Below are 21941 nucleotides of genomic sequence, written 5' to 3' on the forward strand. Positions count from 1 at the left end.
CACCGAGCACAATGGCTGCCTTTTTTTTTTTTTAAATACAATTCAGCAGCTAGCAAAGAAAAACAGCATAAAAAAGTTCAGATTAAGGATTTGATCAACAGAAATGGTTACAGTCTTCTCACATTTTTTTCTTTTTTGGGGGGTGGTGGCTTATGTTACTGGTTATTTATACAATAAAAACATCTTCAGAAACACCGGAAGCATATGGCAGTATACACAGTACACACTGTAATGTACAGTAATCATGGAAAAAGATGTTGAAAGTTAAGGGAATATTACGATTTCAACAACAACAACAGTAGATTCACATATCAAAAATATTGGCATTTTCTTCCATTAGTTTTTTCTCACTGGGAGTGGAGCTACAGTAGCGGTAAAGTATAGTTCACAACAGAACGGATGTATAAAAATGGATAACATTTAGTGAAAGTGCTTTACAGTCCCGAGTCTTGGAAAATGTATCTGTTATCAGTGAAGAAGCTCTGCCCACGACGGGCAGTTGAGCAGCACCGTTTCTGACAGGACGTCGGACGAGGTCTCGGCTGGAGCAGGAAGTGCAGGACATTTAGAAGTGAAGTGGGACTGTTTGCAGAGCGTCGTCTGTGGTGCGCTGCACGTTCACATTCTGCAACAGTGATGAGAAGAAAGGATTGAGTTATAATCCTTCATTACTTATCTAATAAACTGACTTATAGTTCGTTGAATAAATCGCTTCATATTCTTGATTAACACTGAAATGACTGAGTTTAATGAAAGCAGAATTCATGTTTTCATCTGAGAGTCTATCAGTGGTTGCTCTAATGGTTATGGTGGATTTCAGAAGACGTTGAAACATGCTCATGATCCAGATTCTGTCTGGATCAGAATCTGGAGCTGTCTGATTTTCAGTCAGCGTTATTTAATGTCCCGACCTACACCACCATGTGACCTTTGACCTTAACTGAACACTAAACCAGACACATGATCGCTGATGTTTACACCAGAAAAAAGTAACAGGAGAAAGAGAATGAGGTTTTTTTTTTCAATTCAGATTTTTATATTGACAAACACACAAAAATATTATAAAGAAAAAGGTTACATTTGATGAAATCATTTAAAAACGAGCGTCATCCATCCAACAGCTGGTTAATATTATTAGTGATGCTTTTATAGTGTACATTTTGATTTGAGTGGAAATCTACTGATCAAGACAGGATTGTTTTGTTCTGGTGGGCACTACAGATGAACCCTTCACATTTCAACAGTCAGCATGGAGACAAAGTTTATTTTAGAAAGAAAAATAATACTGTAGTTATTTGATGTGCAGCACAAATATATGTTGAGGTGAAATGTTTTTGTCATGTGTCATTTGTATACAATGCGCATATTAAAAAAAAAAAAGGTTTATAATGTAAATAGCTTTATGTTCATACAAAACAATCAGAGTAACATTCATTAATAAAAAATGCCCAATGTGCAATTCTACATATTTAAACACAATTATGAAATGTGCCTGCTATATTCACACACACACACACACACACACACACACACACACACACACACACACACACACACACACACACACACACACACACACACACACACACACACACACACACACACACACACACACAGCTGAATGATCTGTCCTGAAACTGGATTCCAGTCTTGTATTAATACAAAGATGTAAAACTGAGGAGAATCCGGCGACCCTAAAAGTTCAACACACTGCAAACATCTTTACCAATCTGACTGAACGTGTGTGCGACACTGAGGAGGAAAAGTGAGAAAACGAAATGCTGCAAGTCGTACAGAACACAACAGAAAATATTGTTTCCAGGGTACGCATCGAAAATAAACGTTCTGTTGGGATGATTCAGATATTTGCCGTTAATCTCGTGCTTACCAATTCAATTCTGAATCATGCAATCAGAATGTTTACATACATCAGTGTACCAGTAACTATTTTTTGTTGTTTTCTGTGAGACTTGCAACTGTTCTGCACTCGCTTCCTGTATCGCACTCTTAGGGCCGCCATAAGAACAGAACTGAGAGAAAATCACAGCATGATTCTGCTCGACAGAGACAAAAATAAAATGAGAAACGTCATTAAAAAAAAAAAAGATTGCTGATAGGACGGAGGTAGGCTCGGGTGTCAGTGCTATATGATGTCACAGTTGTCTTGGTTGCTGTCAGGGATCACTGGTGGACGGAGACTGAACACGGCTTCGTGTGAAAGATTTACTTTCTCTGTGCAATAAGAAGAGAGGGAAGGATCAGCACCGACTGCTAGACCTGCTGAGAGGAGATGCAGACTAAAAAAAACGCTGGAAGAATCACACACAGCAGGTAAAGTGTTCACTGCGAGACATCCTCCAAAATGAGGCCCGGTCACAGATGAGTAAGTGAAGTGGAAGCTCAAGTTGTCTGCTCAGAGACATTTTGTGTACTGCCTCAGATACCTACCTCTGGTCTCTCTCTGTGTGTGTTCACAGAGTCCACGCCTAAGTAGATAGATTCAACTTTACATCCTGAGTGAGAGCAAACAGAACAAGAACAGGGATCATTAATGGACTGAGTACAAGTAAGCTGTCAAGTCATCTTTGGTTGTCTGGACAACAAATAAGACTAAAAACACGCCTAAATGACTAAACTCACCATAAGCCATGGGGGTTAACTTCAACACTGTGTGCAAAGGGCACTTAAGATAAGGCAACTCATCTGTGGAGGCAGAGACAAAAATGTGTTAAATATGTTGCAATTCAGCCCCAAAAAAGGGGAAAAATAGACGGATTAATATCAGAAATCAGCGTTTCATTTCATCCTACACACCTGCTGTCTTGTCCAGGAAATATGCGAGAAGACAGCGCATGACGGCCTGGTGACAGACGACCAGAATGTTCTCCTGTCTCTCCAGCTCCATGATCACGGGCTCCAGGCGCTGCACCAAGTCTTCATAAGACTGATGGAGAATCACAGAGCCGTCAAAAAAACACTTTTCATAACACACACAAGTCCATCCAATCTCTAAAAAAAAATAAAAGAAGCAGCACTCACCTCTCCTTTAGGGTAGCGGTAGCGGTACTTGTCTTGATCTCTCAGTGCAAACTCCAGAGGGTAATGCTCCTGGATCTCCTCGTACATCATTTCCTCACACACACCCTTTGTAAGAAAAGAAAAAGTGTTTAGTTTCAATACACAACAGCTTGTAAGAGCGTTCTTTCAGATGAATGCAGGACTCGACTTACAGCATCTATTTCGTTGAGAGATTTCCACTGTTCGTACGGCACTCCCAGGCACTCGGCTGTCTGGATCGTTCTCTTCATCTGGCTGGTCCACACTTTAAGATCTTTAATGTTCTGCTCCTGGATGAACTTCCTCAGACTTTTGGCAAACTACAAAGTAAGAGAAGAAATAATGATTTCTCCGACTGATGCATCGTTTTAAAACTATATTTAAACCCGTTGAAAAACACGCACCTCTTTTCCTCTGCCAGACAAGCCAGAGTCTCCTCCAATCCGACCCTTGATGTTGAGGTCGCTCTCACCGTGACGACACAGGTAGATGGAGCGTGGTGTGATGTGGATGTTCATCAAGTAGTAGACGATTCGGCTCTGGATGTGGTCGAGGACGCGGTTGACCAGGTAACGGCGGCCTACGTCCATGATCTTAATGTAGGACAGATCCCTGAAGCAAGAGAGTCAAGTCAACTGCCTGCGATGTCGAGGAGGTGGTTTAGTCTGACGTAAGTCGTTCTGTGTATCCCTCACCTGTCCAGAACTTCATCCAGAGGCTGGTAGGAGGACTCGTAACACTTGATCCTCTCCATGAAGTCCTCAACGGCCTCCTCTGTGTTGCAGTGGATGTAGTCTGGGCTGTCCAGCTTAACTCGCTGCAAAGAAAGGAAACACGAAGAGAGGATGTGAGCAGAGATAAGAGGAAGTCGGCTGCTTGAGTCTGCATAAGACACGGCAGGTTTGTTGTTTAAACTTGAACCAAAGCCTAAGAAGTCTTCTGGATCAACAATTTAGGTCTAACAAAGCCTTCATATTACCAGAATTTAAAAGTAAAATATACAAACACACTTAAAAAATAAAAATAAACATTGCAATGTCGCTGTATCATGTGAGAAAGAATGATTTGTCTGCACCAATTATCACTTGTGTCAATTTATTTATAACAGATATAATAAAAAGGAGACAGGAGGAGAGCTTACCACTATATTTTGTGCAATGACATCTGGGTCTTCACACACAGACTCCACAAAAAACACCTGGATTGACAAAACAATATAGGAAACTTGAACTATAGGAGGCCATCACATGGTGTCATGGTGACTGACTGAATTTGTTTTGACATACCTTGAATCCATTTTGCTCAGCGAACTTGACGATCGTCCCTCTTCGTTCTCTTGTTGTATTTGTGGCATCAAAGACCTGAAACGGAAAAAAGCACTTTTTATAGAATATGTAATGATATTATGATCATTTCACATGGACACCCTAGGGACAGCATCAAAGACTCACCGCCACCTGTCCTCCTTCGACACTCAGGTACTGCCGAACGTCATTAAGAGCTGCCATCGCACACTGGCTGTGGAAAGGCAGCAGATGCACAGTGTCAGTGTGCTGCAAAAGGTTTGTGACGCAGTGTTTGTTAACAAAGCAGCTACACTGACTGCTGGGTTTTCATTTTGGAGGAAGAAATTTGTTGCATCATATTTGAGAAAACCTGAATTAACGATTAACATAAATTATAACACCGAAAAATGAAACGGTTAGTTTGTTTTAAAGATAAAGACATCTTGCACCAATTGGCTTTCACTGACAGAAAATGACAAATAACGTTCCGATAATAATTTATTTAAAAATCTGGCAGAACAAGAAGTTAAACCAGAAAGTAACTCTGATCTCTCAGAAGCCTCGTTCATTAATGTTTTCATTTCCAGTAGTAGAAGTCGCTTTAATCAGTGGGTGGAGTATTTGCAGACTAGTCTAGTCTAGCTGCATGATATAGACTGACAGCTACTGAACTTACCGTCTGATTTTTAAACCCTATAGACTGACAGCTACTGAACTTACCGTCTGATTTTTAAACCCTCTTCATTATCTGGACGGAAAAACTCGAAGGACTTGTAGATCTTCAGACACTCTCTCCTGTACTGGCCAACATTGAACTCTGTAACAGATGAACAATTTGTATTTTTATTAAAGATAAACCAGTGTGGCAGCTTTTTACAGTAAAGTCCTATGTAAATATATGTGGCTGGTACCTTTCGTTGGCACGCCTATCCAGTTCAAGTAGCGTGTGAGCTTCTTTGAAATGTAAGTCTTCCCTCTGGCTGGAAGTCCGACTGTCACAATAAGCGTTGGGCAGTTTGTCATACAGACTGTGAGAGAAAGAGACAAACACAGACTTTTAATGGGTTTAACTTACACATTTGATTTGCTGAGCAATGCTTGTTCCACACAGCAAGAGGTTAACCGGTCTTGAAGGACGCTCATAATTACTGTACACAAGATGTTGGAAAGATTTCAGCTCACGCTGTGTGACAGTGACACAGATTACTACAGAGAATCCCCACCAGAGAGCAGGGATAGCATTACAACAACAACTGAAAGTGTGAACTGACTGAGAAACAAGCTGAAACTAGTCCTGTCGGCATTTTGGATTTCTTGGATTTACACCAGCTTTAAAGAAGGAGGAATGACAAATGAACAAACTACTGAAAGTCAGCATGTGCATGTTGACAGCAGAAGGTCAAATCTTCATTTTCACATATTCTGAGAGAGCTGGATGGAGACACATGCTCGTAAATTTACGACACCGAGTTGTGGAACAGGAAGGGTCAGGTTTGATCTCTGCAGTCTGATGCAATACACTATAGTTCAGTAAATTTTCTTCTGTCGTCTCTGTCATTTTTTAAAATATTCTTACCAAAATCACGAGGCTCTTTCTGGATTTACAACATTTTAGATTCTGTAGCCTCAAATTATTTGACCTAATTCTGTTTTTATTGTTAATGTTCACATTGTTTTATAATAAAACTATTATTTTTAATAAACTAGTTGAAAAGTATTGGCTCAGCATCAAGACACTCCCTCATGTCATGGACTAGATGGGACAAAGGGTTGTGGACTCTACAGAGACTCTCACAGTTTGAGTTATTGTATACTAAGCACAAAATATTGAGGAGACTGCAGCCTGTCCAAAAAACAAAGAAAAAAAACAGCAGCTTGACTCAGCAAAAACAAGCCAACCTGCAGAGAGCAAACCAGACTGAAAGAAACTGTCTAACATCACCAGACATGTTGGCTTCAGAGCTGTGGTCCTTGGCGAATTGATGCAATTTGTGTCATGCGTTGGTCATATGCTCAAATTCACCTGAAGCCAATTTGCAATTATCCTCACAGGCGCGATTCAAATCTACCTCCGTGCAACGTGAAGGAGTAAAAAAGCTGAGCATGATGCAACACTGCCAGGAGGCACAAAAAGACGAGGACGGCCACACTTTATTAGTGCGAAACATCTCAAACAGCCGCGCGCAAATGTCAAATAATGAAACATCTACATGAGCAAGACGAAGAAAAAATGTGTCTATGATAAAAAAAATAATCTGACAGATTTCGATAGATGCCCCGCATCACCTCCCAGTCATCATCCTTTGCGGCGCTTGCCGGTCCAGCTGCATCTTACCACGTCTCTGCGCAATGTGCCCGTTTCTGCACGGCATCCAGATCTTCCTGAGCGGGTTCTGGGTGAGCTCCCGCGGGGAAGTCTCCAGCATGAACTCTTCGTTGTCTAACATCCTGGATGTTGGATCGGTTAGCCTCCTACGGACAAACTGAGGCGGTGGGCTCTAGCCCTGGTAGTCTGATCCAGCAGCAGGAGGAGGAGGAGGTGGAGGGAGGAGGTGGAGGGGTTCACTTATCAGCTGAGAAACAGCAGTTTCTCATTACCGTAACGACTGGAGACGGAGCGCAAACACATTGAAGGAGCAAAACAAAAGAAGGTACAGGATGTAACTTTGCTTAACCAGCATTTCAGTCCTGTTATTTGCATAGGTTACTGTGCTATTCCAGTAACTTATCAAAGACATGGTACCAATTTAATTTATCAGCACAAAATGTGCGAATATTTAAAGAGATATTTAAGACTAAAAACACCTGTGATATCAGTAATCACATGTTTATTCACATAAATATGACTAAAATAAACCTAACTCAAGGTATATTTAGTAGCTTTTCCAGACATATAATATATAAATATAATGCAAATTACTAAATCTAACCGAGACACAAAGATTGCCCTATTATAAATAAATGATTCCTCACTTTTATGAATTTTAAGTTTATCTATCTAAAAAAATAAAATAAAAACAATCACTTGTCACTTTGTGTAATGCTGCTGGTGCACTATAATTTCCCAGCTTGGGATAAATAAAGTATATCTACGACTGGAGACGGAGCGCAAACACATTGAAGGAGCAAAACAAAAGAAGGTACAGGATGTAACTTTGCTTAACCAGCATTTCAGTCCTGTTATTTGCATAGGTTACTGTGCTATTCCAGTAACTTATCAAAGACATGGTACCAATTTAATTTATCAGCACAAAATATACGAATATTTAAAGAGATATTTAAGACTAAAAACACCTGTGATATCAGTAATCACATGTTTATTTACAAGATAAATATGACTAAAATAAACCTAACTTAAGGTATATTTAGTAGCTTTTCCAGACATAATATATAAATATAATGCAAGTTACTAAATCTAACCGAGACACAAAGATTGCCCTATCATAAATAAATGATTCCTCACTTTTATGAATTTTTATATAACCTAATTATTCACAGAAAGATGCTTATTCTCTAAAGGAGGTTTGTTTCTAATGCACATTTTGTGTTTGTTGTTTGTTTAGTTAGTCTTGTCACAGGTAAACACAGTGACCACAGCTCCTAAAATCCTCTTCACAAATATTTACACAAATATTTCCAGATCATAAAAAAAACACAGCCAACAACACTTCTGTAACCGTAATAACATGAGTACTGCGCAGGGGGAAGAGCAGATGGACGGTACAGAAAGAGAAAAACAAGCTGCTCGCATGCAGCACACATGGGCAGTGAATGCAACTGCGACCTCAGCCAATCAGAGAAGAGGCCAAGAGGCGCAGCAGCCAATAGGAGAGGCGCAGCGGGGATGGAGGAGGGCGTGCTGTCATCAACATCAGCACGAAAAACACAGTATCTGTATTTTTACACGAGCCTGTCACGGGCCCCGCACGGACTGCGTGATCAACAAGTGAAACACTGTTTACACAATGCAGGATATCCTTAACGTGACATGTGGATATTTTATGATTCTGTTACACACAGTCAAACTGTTAAATCTATTGAAAAATGTAAAATAATAATCAATTTAGTGCAGAAACTAATGATTATTTATAATTAATTCATCTGCGTACTATTTTTCGGTTTTAATGATTCATCTAAACAGGATAAACAGTTTATCTCCATACTCTATATACATATACATACGTGATGGACATAAAATTGCTGCATAAACCATATTAAGTCTTGCAGCCTTTGCACTCTATCATCATATTCTTATGTATTTATTTATTTATATACATCTGTACACAGTAGTTTAATGTTTATGTCCTTGCTTTCAGCTGTATTTATGTCTATAGCTGTGCATGCAAAGGTATGTATGTGTGCACATACCTCTGATAATGAATACAATGTATCTAAAGGATTAGTTGACTACCAAGCTCTCAACAGAATATTAATTGACAATTACATGTATAAAATATTTTTCAAATGTGACATTTTCTACCTTTCTCTGTTGAATATTGGAAATTTGAATATTTTTGTGTATTTGGGGGAAAATGTGGATTAATCCATAGTCGTTAGTCGCCACATTTGTCAGCTCAAAACCCAAATTACAGAATTATGGACTACTTTAGTTGAATAAATTACTCAAACAATGAATCTATTATTAAGATTAACTTGACTTATCGTTTTAGTATTAGACTAATTTGTTCTGCAGTAAGTCATGAGGTCTCCAGTTCAGCTACAGTATAAATGCCACAGTCTGAGTTCATGTTTTTAACACTTGGACGACCAAAATAAACACACGTGAACGTGAGAAAAGACTGCTGACACTACAGCAGGTGCAGTTTAGGTTTTATTTTCAAGTAATGAATCATGCCTCAAGTCTACAAACACTCTGACTTGTAATGAATCTGAATTGTGAGGTTATCTAAATGTTTGTAATTTAAATGTAGTATTAACCTGGTGACACCAGGTGGCGCTGTGTGCTCACTTTTAAAAAGGGCCACAGTGAGGTAAACAATGTTGAGACAAAGCTGTATCTTTACTGGCGACAGGAAACACATGCAGGGGTCAGAGGGCACTGCTGTCAGGGATGGTCAGCATGTTAGCAGGACTAATCCCATCAGCAACACACCACACACCTCAGAGCTAATAATAATCCCACACAAAACAAACACACAAATCCTCAACTTTCACTACCCCTTAATATGCCTCTTTTAAGCCTAAAACAACATTAATATTAACATAAACTTATATAACTGAGGTAACTGGGGCTGTTAACATGTGTAAAACAGAGTATCTAGTTTATAGTGTATAATATTTTTGAGTTCTTGTCGCCTGTGTTGAATGTTATTAAAAGGGTTGACATTACTGAGAGTAAGCCACTTCCTGTCTCCCTGCCTGCGCTGCTTGCCACAATATGTTATTTTATTCTCCATGACCCTGAAAAATATTCACACGACCCCCACGGTTGACGAACCACTGCACTACAGCGCACTTGAGTACAGGACAGGATGGAGAGAGGCTGTCAGCACAATGCACAGCACAATGTAAATAGACAATAAAACATCCAGTAATAAGCACACAAACACAAGTCTTTTAGCTTTAACTATTCAAATCTATAAAAATGCATACTAAAAACTAACGAACAAATTCCTTCAGCCGTGATTAAAATATATCTCCGTCTAATGTGGGCCAGAGGTCAACAACAAAATTACACAAACAAACAAATGACTAATGACTTATATATATATATATATATAATCGTCGCTGCTTTAAAAACATGCAGCAGGTGTAGCAAGAGGTGTCACATTAGGCAGAGTGCCAAATTGCAGCATTTATCAACCTCCTGCTTCTGACCTAAAAGCTGCATTGCAGTATGTACAGTATTAGGTCACGTTATGTTGTGCATGTAACAGAGGAAACATGATGTTGAGTCTATAATCTACACTACTAAGTCAACATTGCACCAATGTGTGATTAATATTTGCATAACTAGTATGAATAATATTTGCCTTTAGTAGCTCCTCGCTGTTTTTGTTGCTATAAACAGACTCTTGAGAAGGAATGAGACAAAAATGTTAAAATCTGACTGCAGGGATCTGGCAGATACTGATGTCTCTGGCACACTAAGGTTTTGGCTGGCACTCAACCTAAAGTTCATGGATCGGGTTGAGAACTCTGCGTGCAGACCAGTCAAGTTCCTCTAAATCAAAACTTAGCAAAACATTTTTATGGACTTTGTTTTGGTAACGGTTTAGGGAAGAAGTAGTGATCACGAGATGAGAACGGCCCTCTACACAAAGACAGAAGCACACTGTGTGTCTAAAATACACACTGGATGCTGCACCATTAAAATGTTTCATTATAATTAAGGGGTCCAAAAAAAAGATCAGGACTCGGATCAGGGCAGGAGTGTTCACGTACTTATACCATCAGTTTCTGTGCTCTGCTTCAGCCTATTGATTTGTATTACATAATACAGTGGTGGTCAAAAGTTTACATACACTTGTAAAGAACATAATGTCATGGCTGTCTTGAGTTTCCAGTTATTTCTACAACTCTGATTTTTCTCTGATATAGTGATTGGAACAGATCCTTCTTTGTCACAAAAAACATTCATGAAGCTTGGTTCTTTTATGACTTTATTATGGGTAAACTGAAAATGTGACAAAATCAGCTGGGTCAAAAATATACATACAGCAACATGAATGAGCAATTTCGGAGACTTAGAAAGTTGTGTCAATGACATGAGCTTCATAGCATGACCTCTTAACTTCCTGTGAGTGATCATGAGTGACTACAGCTGGTGACTTCTCTGAGGCCATTTAAAAAGGGCTCATTGGATAAAAACACCCACAAACGCTACAATGGGAAAGTCAAAGGAGCTCAGCACAGATCTGAAAAAGAGAATCATTGACTTGAACAAGTCAGGAAAGTCACTTGGAGCCATTTCAAAGCAGCTGCAGGTTCCAAGAGCAACAGTGCAAACAATTGTTTGTAAGTATAAAGTGCATCGCACTGTTTTGTCACTGCCACGATCAGGAAGAAAACGCAAGCTGTCACCTGCTGCTGAGAGAAAACTGGTCAGGAGGGTGAAGAGTCAACCCAGGAGCACCAAAAAGCAGATCTGCCAAGAATTAGACGCTGCTGGAACACAGGTGTCAGTGTCCACAGTCAAGCGTGTTTTGCATCGCCATGGACTGAGAGGCTGCCGTGCAAGAAGGAAGCCCTTGCTCCAAAAGCGGCACCTTAAGGCTCGACTAAAGTTTGCTGCTGATCACATGGACAAAGATAAGACCTTCTGGAGGAAAGTTATGTGGTCAGATGAAACAAAAATGGAGCTGTTTGGCCACAATGCTCAGCAATATGTTCGGAGGAGAAAAGGTGAGGCCTTTAACCCCAAGAACACCATGCCTACCATCAAGCACGGTGGTGGTAGTATTATGCTGTGGGCCTGTTTTGCTGCCAATGGAACTGGTGCTTTACAGAGAGTCAATGGGACAATGAAGAAGGAGGATTACCTTCAAATTCTTCAAGAAAACCTAAAGTCATCAGCCCGAAGGTTGGGTCTTGGGCGCAGTTGGGTGTTCCAACAGGACAATGACCCCAAACACACATCAAAAGTGGTAATGGAATGGCTAAATCAGGCTAGAATTAAGGTTTTAGAATGGCCTTCCCAAAGTCCTGACTTAAACCCCATTGAGAACATGTGGATAATGCTGAAGAAACAAGTCCATGCCAGAAAGCCAACAAATTTAACTGAACTGCACCAATTCTGTCAAGAGGAGTGGTCAAAGATTCAACCAGAAACTTGCCAGAAGCTTGTGGATGGCTACCAAAAGCGCCTAATTGAAATAAAAATGGCCAAGGGACATGTAACCAAATATTAGCATTGCTGTATGTATATTTTTGACCCAGCTGATTTTGTCACATTTTCAGTTTACCCATAATAAAGTCATAAAAGAACCAAGCTTCATGAATGTTTTTTGTGACAAAGAAGGATCTGTTCCAATCACTATATCAGAGAAAAATCAGAGTTGTAGAAAAAACTGGAAACTCAAGACAGCCATGACATTATGTTCTTTACAAGTGTATGTAAACTTTTGACCACCACTGTATATACGTTATTTTTTTCCAATACTTTATCCCCACATACCTGCAAACACATATCAGTGAACAGAGCTCCATGTGCACAGCCAGTAGTAGCAGCAGCCAGGAGCTGGTAAGCTGCATATACATACATATAAAAAGGTGAGGATCAAAACAAACCATTGCACACTTGACTTTACTAAGAGCGAACAATGCGTTTCGCCTGACGCTTCTTCAGGTGTTCTTTGCCAAATTACCTGAGCACTCACATCTGTGTCACATGACTAATCATCAGAGCAACTGAGATGAGAATGTCTTAAACAGTTACCTGATTATCAAACATGCTGTGAATGAATTTAGTGTCGATCAACAAGGATTAATAGACTAATCCTTTCAGCGCTAATTTGTATCAAGTGTAATCCAGAACTGGTCCATAGACTCCTATTGTGTTGGGTGTGCCAGTTTTCCTCTGAGCCTGAACAACCAAGAGTACTGTTGTACACAAACGCTGCTACATTCACAAGCACAAACACACAAAAATAACACTAACAATCCTGAATGCAGCCCAGATGCAAAACATCTGCTAGATGAGTACCCTGAGCAGGCAATACAAGGACCGCATAGGCGGTACACACATAGACATGTAGGCTACAGCTCTGCTGCCTGAAGCCTATAATGAGATTCTGAGTGAGCGGGTGAACTTTCCCCCAGATAGAGAGCAGACACGGGGAGGGAGGGAGCTGCAGAGAGCGAGGGAGCGAGTCAGTGAACAAGGAGGAGAGGGACTGATATATTGTGATTGTTCAGTGCAGGGAGATAAAACCAGAAAAGGTGGAAACAGAGGGCAAGAGAAGGCAGATCTACTGCAGCATGTGAGGCATGTAAATAAATATCCTGTGTGTTATATAACCAGCATGAGTGGAGTGCACGTAGGGATATAATCGGGGTTGGGTCTGCTGCACCCGGTGAACAATATTTCTATCTGGCTGCAGCTCTAAACGTATATAGGGCATGTGGGCACTCTTGAGATGAAGCTAACTCGATCAGCCTCATGTTTATATCACCACAAGGGCAGCTCAGTATGCACAACAAAAGGTTAACGCCGTGCTGGTCATTCCAAGTCGATGTTATTGTTTTTAATAAACAGACCAAAGTATGCCACTTTCCATGCTTTGTACCATGTTTTTCCTGTTTTTCTGCTTAACCCCACCTCTTTCTCTGCGTTGGCAGACCGCCAGCCAGCGCAGCACATCTCCTACTCACCAGTTTCAGCCAGAGCTCTGTTCATCCCTTGTATATCTGACACAACAGCTCGGCCTGCACGTATTTAAAACCACAGTGACCATAACTGTGTAAAAAGAGAGAGACTTTTGACAACCACGGGGCCAAAATTAGCACCATTCACCAGCCGAATGCTGATGAAACATGCGAGAAGCTGCTAGATTTGCTTCAGTAACCCTGTTGTCAACACAAGAGCACGGTAACATACATTCACAACAGATGACCAACAGATTAACAGTCTATATTTATAAAAAATGAGTATAAGTGAGTCACTGGATTATATAGGCCGATGTATTAGATGCTATTTGTGTGCATATACTCATCAAGCAACCTCAACAAGAGGACAAATATAGTAGGGAGGGTTTGATGGCATGCAAAAGTAAACACAGAGAGAGAGAAGTGAAATATTTAAAGTATTATTCACACTGAAACCTCTTTCCCTTCCGTCTCCACTGCTAGACACGCTGTGATGAGAGGAAGCAAACTTAATAACCCAAATAATAAAACCCAGACAATAAAAGACGACCGTTTAAACGTCCACATCAGAAAACAAAACTGTTGTGAACTCTGAAGGTTCTCAGTCATCCAGGTCATCTTAAAAAGGTTAAGTCTGGACAACTGGACTGGTTTTTAGTTTTTTGTTTTTAGATCTAAAGACGTTTCGCTTCTCATCCAAGAAGCTTCTTCAGAATTTTTCAGAATTTTTTAAGGCTGGGTTAAGTCAAATGAGCCTGTTTTACTCGTTTCCTAAGTATCATCTTTATAGGAGCAGTCCCGTGTCAATAATAATAATATTTACACAGATTGGTGGACACAACACTCAAGCTTCTTCAGAATGTTTTAAGCCTGGGTTAAGTCAAACAAGGTCACAAGTTTTACTCTGGTGTTTCCTCTGTATCATCTTTATAGGAGCAGTCCCATGTCAATAAGTAACTATAAAGACAGTCAGACAGTCCAAACTTTGACAGATTGGTGGACACAACATTCAAACTTCTCCAGAATTTAAAAACAGATCTAAAAACCAGTCCAGTTGCCCCAGACGTAACCTTTTGGATGCTCTGGGATGTGTTTGCAGACCTGAAGGGAGACCAAATGAGCCTGGAGGTAATCTGATTACAAGTTTTACTACTGGTGTTTCCTAATTATCATGTTTATATGAGCAATAAGTAACAATAAAATCCTCAAACAGTCCAAACTTGCACAGATTGGTGGACACAACATTCAAGCTTCTCCAGAATTTTTCAAGCATGGGTTAAGTCAAATGAGGTCACAAGTTTTACTCTGGTGTTTCCTCTGTATCATCTTTATAGGAGCAGTCCTGTGTCAATAAGTAACTATGAAGACAGTCAGACAGTCCAAACTTAGACAGATTGGTGGACACAACATTCAAACTTCTCCAGAATTGAAGAACGGATCTAAAAACCAGTCCAGTTCCAGACTTAACCTTTTGGATGCTCTGGGATGTGTTTGCAGACCTGAAGGGAGACCAAATGAGCCTGGAGGTAATCTGATTACAAGTTTTACTACTGGTGTTTCCTAATTATCATGTTTATATGAGCAATAAGTAACAATAAAATCCTCAAACAGTCCAAACTTGCACAGATTGGTGGACACAACATTCAAGCGTCTCCAGAATTTTTTAAGCCTGGGTTAAGTCAAATGAGGTCAATGAGGTATTCCTCTGTATCATCTTTATAGGAGCAGTCCTGTGTCAATAAGTAACTATAAAGACAGTCAGACAGTCCAAACTTTGACAGATTGGTGGACACAACATTCAAGCTTCTCCAGAATTGATAAACCGATCCAAAAACCAGTCCAGTTCCAGACTTAACCTTTTGGATGCTCTGGGATGTGTCTGCAGACCTGAAGGGAGACCAAATGAGCCTGGAGGTAATCTGATTACAAGTTTTACTACTGGTGTTTCCTAATTATCATGTTTTATATGAGCAATAAGTAACTATAAAGAAGATTGGTGGACACAGCATTCAAACAGTCAGTGTTTACTTCTCAGCCATAGCTTCCTGGATAGCTGGCCATTGCCTTTGCAGCTTATCAGCAGAAAGTAACGCACAGTCTCTCTGCTGCGTGAAACCTTAAACACCAAAGCGTTGTTCGCATTTTTTTTTTTTTTTTTAAAAACTGTGTGTCGCAGTCTTGACCCGCCTCTGAAGCGTGCCTACGTGACAGAGGCTTGTTTACCTCATCCGCTCGCGAGCACAGCTGCTCACACACACACACACACTGTCGACTGACAAAACAGTGTAAAAACACACAACAAACACACACAGTGAGCAGTCAGCTGCAGTCTGCACCCTACCTGCTCTGTCCCGCATGTTTCTCGGGCGGCAGGAGACCCTCATGGTCCCGGTTTAAAGCCTCTGTTTTTCCCAGCGTGCTGAGGAGGAGTGCGAGTCCCTCCAGCAGCACGAGCGCCAATGAATGAAGCGAGCGAGCCCGCCCGCTTGCGCGCGCGCTCATTGTCGCGTCCACAACACACCACACGCACGTGCACACGTCCCGCTTATTGTTGTTGTTGTTTAGCTGTACTCATGTGGTGACCCCCCATACACACCTCTGCACCTGTTTTTGTTTGACACCTACCTGCCCCTGCACCATAAAGGACCATGTGTCATATCAAGGTGAATCCTGCCTTAACATATATTTTTTAAAATGTTCACAGATAAGTTCAATGCAAATATATTAAATAACATTTTAAAGGTCCAGTGTGTAACATTTAATGGTGTCCACTGACAGAAATGCAACATAATATTCAAAACTATGTGTATTTATCACCTGAAAATAAGAATTTGTTACGTTTAAAGGTCCAGTGTGTAACATTTAATGGTGTCCACTGACAGAAATGCAACATAGTATTCAAAACTATGTGTATTTATCACCTGAAAATAAGAATTTGTTACGTTTAAAGGTCCAGTGTGTAACTTTTTATGGTGTCCACTGACAGAAATGCAACATAATATTCAAAACTATCTGTATTTATCACCTGAAAATAAGAATTTGTTGCGTTTAAAGGTCCAGTGTGTAACATTTAATGGTGTCCACTGACAGATTTAAAGGTCCAGTGTGTAACATTTAATGGTGTCCACTGACAGAAATTCAACATAATATTCAAAACTATATGTATTTATCACCTGAAAATAAAAATGTGTTATGTTTAAAGGTCCAGTGTGTAACATTTAATGATGTCCACTGACAGAAATGAACCATAATATTCAAAACTATGTGTATTTATCACCTGAAAATAAGAAATTGTTACGTTTAAAGGTCCAGTGTGTAACATTTAATGGTGTCCACTGACAGAAATGCAACATAATATTCAAAACTATGTGTATTTATCACCTGAAAATAAAAAATTGTTACGTTTAAAGGTCCAGTGTGTAGAATTTAGTGGCATCTAATGGTGAAGTTTCAAATTGCAACCCGACTGAAAACCCGTCACCTCACACGTTTGTCCCTTCTGGGCTGCTGTAGAAAACATAGTGGTTCAACGCGGCCCCCTCTGTAGATATAAGAGTCTGATTCTAAGAGAACATAATTCTTATTTTCAGGTGATTTTACACAGATGAAAACACAGTTATGAATATGATATTTCTGTCAATAGATCCCCTTAAATGTTACACACTGGACCCTTAAGTCCAGTGTGTCCTCTACATAGGACCTTTCACATTTTTCACGAGTTTCCAGCTGAAACTTTTGACCAAGGGCTTCATTGCAGATTAATCCGTTGCTTTTGACATTTCTCTATGGTATTTAGAGTTCTAATGTTAGTTTTTCCACCTTCAGTCAGTTGGGGTTTTGAGGAAAAGGGGAGTTTTAAGAGTTATCGCTGCAGGAGTCTGAGACAACGCTGCTTTCACATGCTCACCTAAGCTGGAAGTCATTGCAGATTAATCTGTCCACGGCCGTCTGGGGCAATCAGAGACAAAAAGCAGCATCTCAGATGCATCATATATTTTTTAATGAAGGTATCAAACAGCACAGATAAAACCAAAGTTTGTTTACACGCACATCACTGCATGTCACTGTCCCTGTTGGCTCTCATCTGCAGCTGCTTTTTTCTGAATACTTCTTCCAGCGCAGTCAGGGTAAGATCACCTTTTGGGGAGCCCACCTAACACCGCAAAGAAAAGTTAAGATGATTCATCCCACACAGATTTTACATATTTAAATGGACATTATTATATAGACCTCTTAGTCCTCTTACATAATTGAAACTTGCACTTCTTCTGATCCCATCTGGGACAACTGGAGCAGGAGTTGTTGGAGGAGGAGGAATACAAAGGACGTCTGGTGTCTTGTCAGCTGTGTATGTGTCTGTGGTGGCGTGGACTTTAACGGAGGGAACTGGAGGTAAAGGCCCTTTCTTCAGAACAAGAGAAATCGACGCCCCTGTAGTTCTCGGCAGTGTCTGGGACACGGAGCCTGTCAAATATGTTGCAGCGCTTAAAAGAGGATGAATCACTTTTAAATATTTACTTTCAAAACACAAGATAAACGACATATAATGACATACCTCTGCTCCTTAGCTCTTTCTGCACAGTCTTTAGCCCTAACCTGTCGATGATACAGTCGACAGCTTCAGAAACGTCTTTGTTCTTCAGGTCTTCCTCTGTGATTTTCGCCTGCATCAACAGCCTCCTCATCGTGGGGTCCAGATCTTTAAACTTCATCGAGCAGATACAGCAGCGATTGAGCTGATTTCCAAACAGACATGGTGTCATGGTGTTTATTTGGCTCATGTCGGCTGTATGATCTGACTTACTAAACTGGTGGTTGGCGATGGTGCTCCCATGGATAAATGTTGCTCCTCGTAGGGATTGTCTGTTGGATTAATTCTATAGAGAGCAAAGACAAAGTGTAAACCATCACTTTAATTCTCTGCAGTCTTTTCCTCTTTATGTCCATAAAGTCATAACATGTTTGTCACCCTGAATCAGGTGGATCACTCGTTGAGCTGTCCTCTCTTTCAGCATTTGTAATTTCAGCCTTGCCAATTGTCTTTTCTGCAAAAACAGAAGATGTAATATGAGAGACTGATCTGAATAGAGCAAACACATCTTTGAAAGGTGTTGATACATCGGATTAATTATTATTCTAACCTTGGATTCTTTGGACAGCCATCACTGAAAGATGAAATTCCTCTGCCTCAGTCTGATCTGCAAAGTTGAGGCCTACCTGGTGGTCCTGTGCAAACACAATAAATCCACCTTAAACCAACTGCAAACTAATACTCAGATGAGGATGCAGACACCAACAGGATCACTTACATCTGCAGGGAAAGTGTGGAAGAACGGGCGAGTTGCAGTGTACTTGAACGGGATGTACAGCTCTTGCTTCCACAGTAACTTTGCACGCTGTGTTTAAGGAAAGATAAAGGAAGGCAAAAGGGAACTGAAGAAAGGCAAAGAGGTATGAACAGCCATTACAGTAGTTATGAAGAAAAGTACAGACATACCCATTAAGATAAATATCCCTATTGATTCTAAAGGAAGTTGCAAATTAGAGGAAACACTACAAGCTGTCCTCTGTGTGCAACTGTACTCATACACACAAAAGGAAGCTGAAATATCACTTTATTGAGGGAAGTGATGTGATGGTGACATGAGTGGGTGGAGTATCTATAACCATTTCTGCAGTTCCTCTTACCTTGACACAGTACAGCTGCAGGAAGTAGGACTGAATTAATTCATCCTCAATGAGACAAATTGCGCCACAACCCAAACAACTCCAACCCGGACTCCCACTGTGGGTCTCTTTGGCGACAAGCAGTTGTGCTACTGTAGTTTTGATCAGCTGAAATACACCAGAGTCATACAAATTACAACAATGGATAAACTTTGTGTATAAATCAAGAAAACTACTCGAGTTAGCAACCCCAGATGTTTAAATATAGGACAAAAATGTGAGAAAAACTTACTGTGATTCTACTGTGTGTGTCAGTGTTTCACATTTTTTCATTAGTACAGTTTTTTCCCCTTTCGTTTGAACGTTCTTCTTCTGTGACTTTGAGTAACCTTTGAGACATTCTGGTTTAGTTTAGCAGAGAGGCAGCTCCTCTGAGAGACACTGACCTCTTTTTAGAGGATGATGATGCCGGGAAATGATCCATTTAACTTCTTTTATATCTTGGGTGAGCTTCTGGAGATCAAACCACTTTATTACATCCTGCCCTGACACAATGTGTAGGTGTATCACTACTCTTTAGGTAGGTACTGACAGCAGCTACCTATTTTGTCTTGATCCAGGGTCCAGACCATCCGTTAATAACATTTATTCATTTACATGGTTTGAGCCAAGATAAAGTTATTTTGATAAAGTAACTTTTTTGCCACCAATAAAAGAATATGCAGCAAGTAAGCTGTACTCTTTTCCATCATCATGTATTATTATAACATAATACAGTGGGTCTAAATGTAAATTAAAATCTCATCCCAGTATGATTTCAATTTTGGACAAAGCCAAAACTCTGTGTGTGATCTCCCGTCTGTTTATTTAATTTGACCTATGTCATATTTTAATATAATAATAATAATAATAATATAATTTTAAATACTTCAATCTTACAGTTGAAGTCTTTCAGTAGTCGACTGTCAGTTAATTCCTTTCATTCATTCATTTTTGTTGTTGTTGTTCTTCTATTTTTAAATGTGTGTCACACAGAAAAAGATTATTATTGTACATGTTCAACATGTTGGAGCACCTGCTCTGGTGTGCCAGCTTACACAAACAGCAGATAATGTAAACAAAGCAACCCTCATAAAAAAGTCCATTTATCCACCAGGCCTCCTCTGATAACATGAAAACAAGCCCAGAGCATAAAACGTTCAATTCAGCCAGTGGAAATAAAAAGTAATTTTGCACCCTTGTTTTGAAATATTGTACCTTCATAACACACGTTCACTTCCATTAGTTTCACTACACTGTTTCACATGTTTATAGATAAACTAGTTCAATGAACTGTACTGACCTTACAATGAGGTTCGAGCAGAGTGAAGAGGACACCTTTTTCACGGATAGTCAAGAGATCACTCATTACAAGACATCCAGGAATCAGACTCGAAGCCATCGCAGGACTCTTGTTTTCGCCTCCTGCCACTGTCACTAACTTATTCTTTCATTCTTTCTGATCCATTAAACACACTCAGCCTGCATACAGTCAGTCCTGACCCTTAGCGTAACTGCTTTGAATGGCATACCGTGGCACATTTCCATTGCGGCTGGAACCCATGCAAATATATTTGACTTGGTGTACTCTATATTCACACTGTGGCTTTTCTTTCCCAACTGAATCTTTATTCAGAAGCAAATATAAAAGGTAAATGTCATGGAGTGTTTAGTTTCTCTGGCATCCCTCAAGAGATGTAAATAAAGTAGTTGTGTTTTAATCCGATAGTCACCAGTCACTGTTTGGTCCCAGTGTGAATCTCTTATACAACCAATAGTGGGAAGTACATTTACTCAAGTATTGTACTCAGCTTTAACATGTACTTACTGTATTTCTATTTTATAATATTTATACTTATATTTCAGAGGGAGTTGTTTAGATTGTTTATGTCTAACAAACAAATAATATAATGACTTCATAAAAGATAATACAATGTTGTAAATTAATTACTTAACAGCAAGTAAAAATTTGAATTTTATTCATGTAATAGATGACTATTGATGGAGACTGTGTCAGAAGAGTAACTTTTATTAGAGATTTACGCATACTATTTAAATGATTTATAGTCACTGCACACAAATCTAAAAACACAAAGTAAAATTTAATCTACAAGTATAGCGTGTGTTTGAATCCTTTGGACAGACAGGAATCCCGCGATTTTCAGCAAATCAACACAAACGAAAACAGAAAAACCACAGGACGGATCTTGCCCACCAGGCTTTGTCAACTTGCTCAAAATTTGTCGGTTTCCTTGGTTTAGCTGCTGTAAAAAATATAACTTGCAATGTAAATATAATTATCCTCACAGAAGTTCAGTAGTAAGTACTTGCAACTGGCAACTTGATATGTACTTATATGTACATATTGCAGCAGTAATATTTACTAATATTTACTTAAAAAATGATTTGAGGATTAGGTTAATCTTACAAGTTGTTTTTTTCAGTAGATATATTTTTTTATAATGATTTTTATGCCTAATAAATGTGTTTTATGATTTCCCCATACAGTCTCTCTTTGTTTACGGTAAGAAGAACCACTTTCTCGCACTGCCACAACATCTTTGG

General features: G+C 39.7%; 2 protein-coding genes across 7 annotated transcripts; both read right to left on the reverse strand.

Annotated features, from left to right (window-relative positions):
* Positions 1 to 20: 20 nt before the first annotated feature.
* On the reverse strand, positions 21 to 16149 carry pfkfb4b (6-phosphofructo-2-kinase/fructose-2,6-biphosphatase 4b). Of its 6 annotated transcripts, none has more exons than XM_027279355.1 (14): positions 6679 to 6887; positions 5255 to 5371; positions 5064 to 5160; positions 4509 to 4575; positions 4344 to 4418; positions 4199 to 4255; positions 3753 to 3874; positions 3462 to 3669; positions 3231 to 3377; positions 3040 to 3144; positions 2815 to 2944; positions 2641 to 2703; positions 2449 to 2513; positions 21 to 625 (listed from the first exon to the last, which is right to left on the reverse strand). In XM_027279355.1, the coding sequence occupies exons 1-14, from the start codon at positions 6788 to 6790 to the stop codon at positions 566 to 568; spliced, it is 1425 nt and encodes a 474-aa protein (XP_027135156.1). In that variant the 5' UTR covers positions 6791 to 6887; the 3' UTR covers positions 21 to 565. The 6 variants fall into 6 exon arrangements, with proteins under 6 accessions (XP_027135156.1, XP_027135160.1, XP_027135161.1 ...); XM_027279359.1 differs by lacking the exon at positions 6679 to 6887 and adding an exon at positions 16012 to 16149 and having other exon boundaries at positions 566 to 625; XM_027279360.1 differs by lacking the exon at positions 6679 to 6887 and adding an exon at positions 6286 to 6338 and having other exon boundaries at positions 566 to 625.
* A 1511-nt stretch (positions 16150 to 17660) lies between these two features.
* LOC113745919 (wiskott-Aldrich syndrome protein) lies at positions 17661 to 21174 on the reverse strand. The gene is made up of 9 exons (XM_027279654.1): positions 20680 to 21174; positions 19359 to 19505; positions 18980 to 19066; positions 18812 to 18896; positions 18640 to 18715; positions 18475 to 18547; positions 18226 to 18376; positions 17917 to 18134; positions 17661 to 17823 (listed from the first exon to the last, which is right to left on the reverse strand). Exons 1-9 carry the CDS (start codon positions 20776 to 20778, stop codon positions 17722 to 17724), a joined length of 1038 nt encoding a protein of 345 aa, XP_027135455.1. The 5' UTR covers positions 20779 to 21174; the 3' UTR covers positions 17661 to 17721.
* Between the last annotated feature and the right edge of the window lie 767 nt (positions 21175 to 21941).

The sequence above is a fragment of the Larimichthys crocea genome, chromosome VI, assembly GCF_000972845.2.
Source record: "Larimichthys crocea isolate SSNF chromosome VI, L_crocea_2.0, whole genome shotgun sequence".
NCBI classification, from domain to species: Eukaryota; Metazoa; Chordata; class Actinopteri; family Sciaenidae; genus Larimichthys; species Larimichthys crocea.

Bases quoted from the DNA above. Each gene is read 5' to 3' on its own strand.
- pfkfb4b (XM_027279355.1), bottom strand. From the start codon at position 6,790: ATGTTAGACAACGAAGAGTTCATGCTGGAGACTTCCCCGCGGGAGCTC. The intron at 3,145-3,230 runs GTAAGTCGAGTC...TTTCTTACAAAG, and splicing joins CTCTCAACGAAATAGATGCT to GGTGTGTGTGAGGAAATGAT. The intron at 2,945-3,039 runs GTGAGTGCTGCT...ATTCTCCATCAG, and splicing joins ACCGCTACCCTAAAGGAGAG to TCTTATGAAGACTTGGTGCA.
- LOC113745919 (XM_027279654.1), bottom strand. From the start codon at position 20,778: ATGGCTTCGAGTCTGATTCCTGGATGTCTTGTAATGAGTGATCTCTTG. The intron at 19,067-19,358 runs GTAAGAGGAACT...CCTTAAACACAG, and splicing joins TGCAGCTGTACTGTGTCAAG to CGTGCAAAGTTACTGTGGAA. The intron at 18,377-18,474 runs GTAAGTCAGATC...TGCTCGATGAAG, and splicing joins CATCGCCAACCACCAGTTTA to TTTAAAGATCTGGACCCCAC.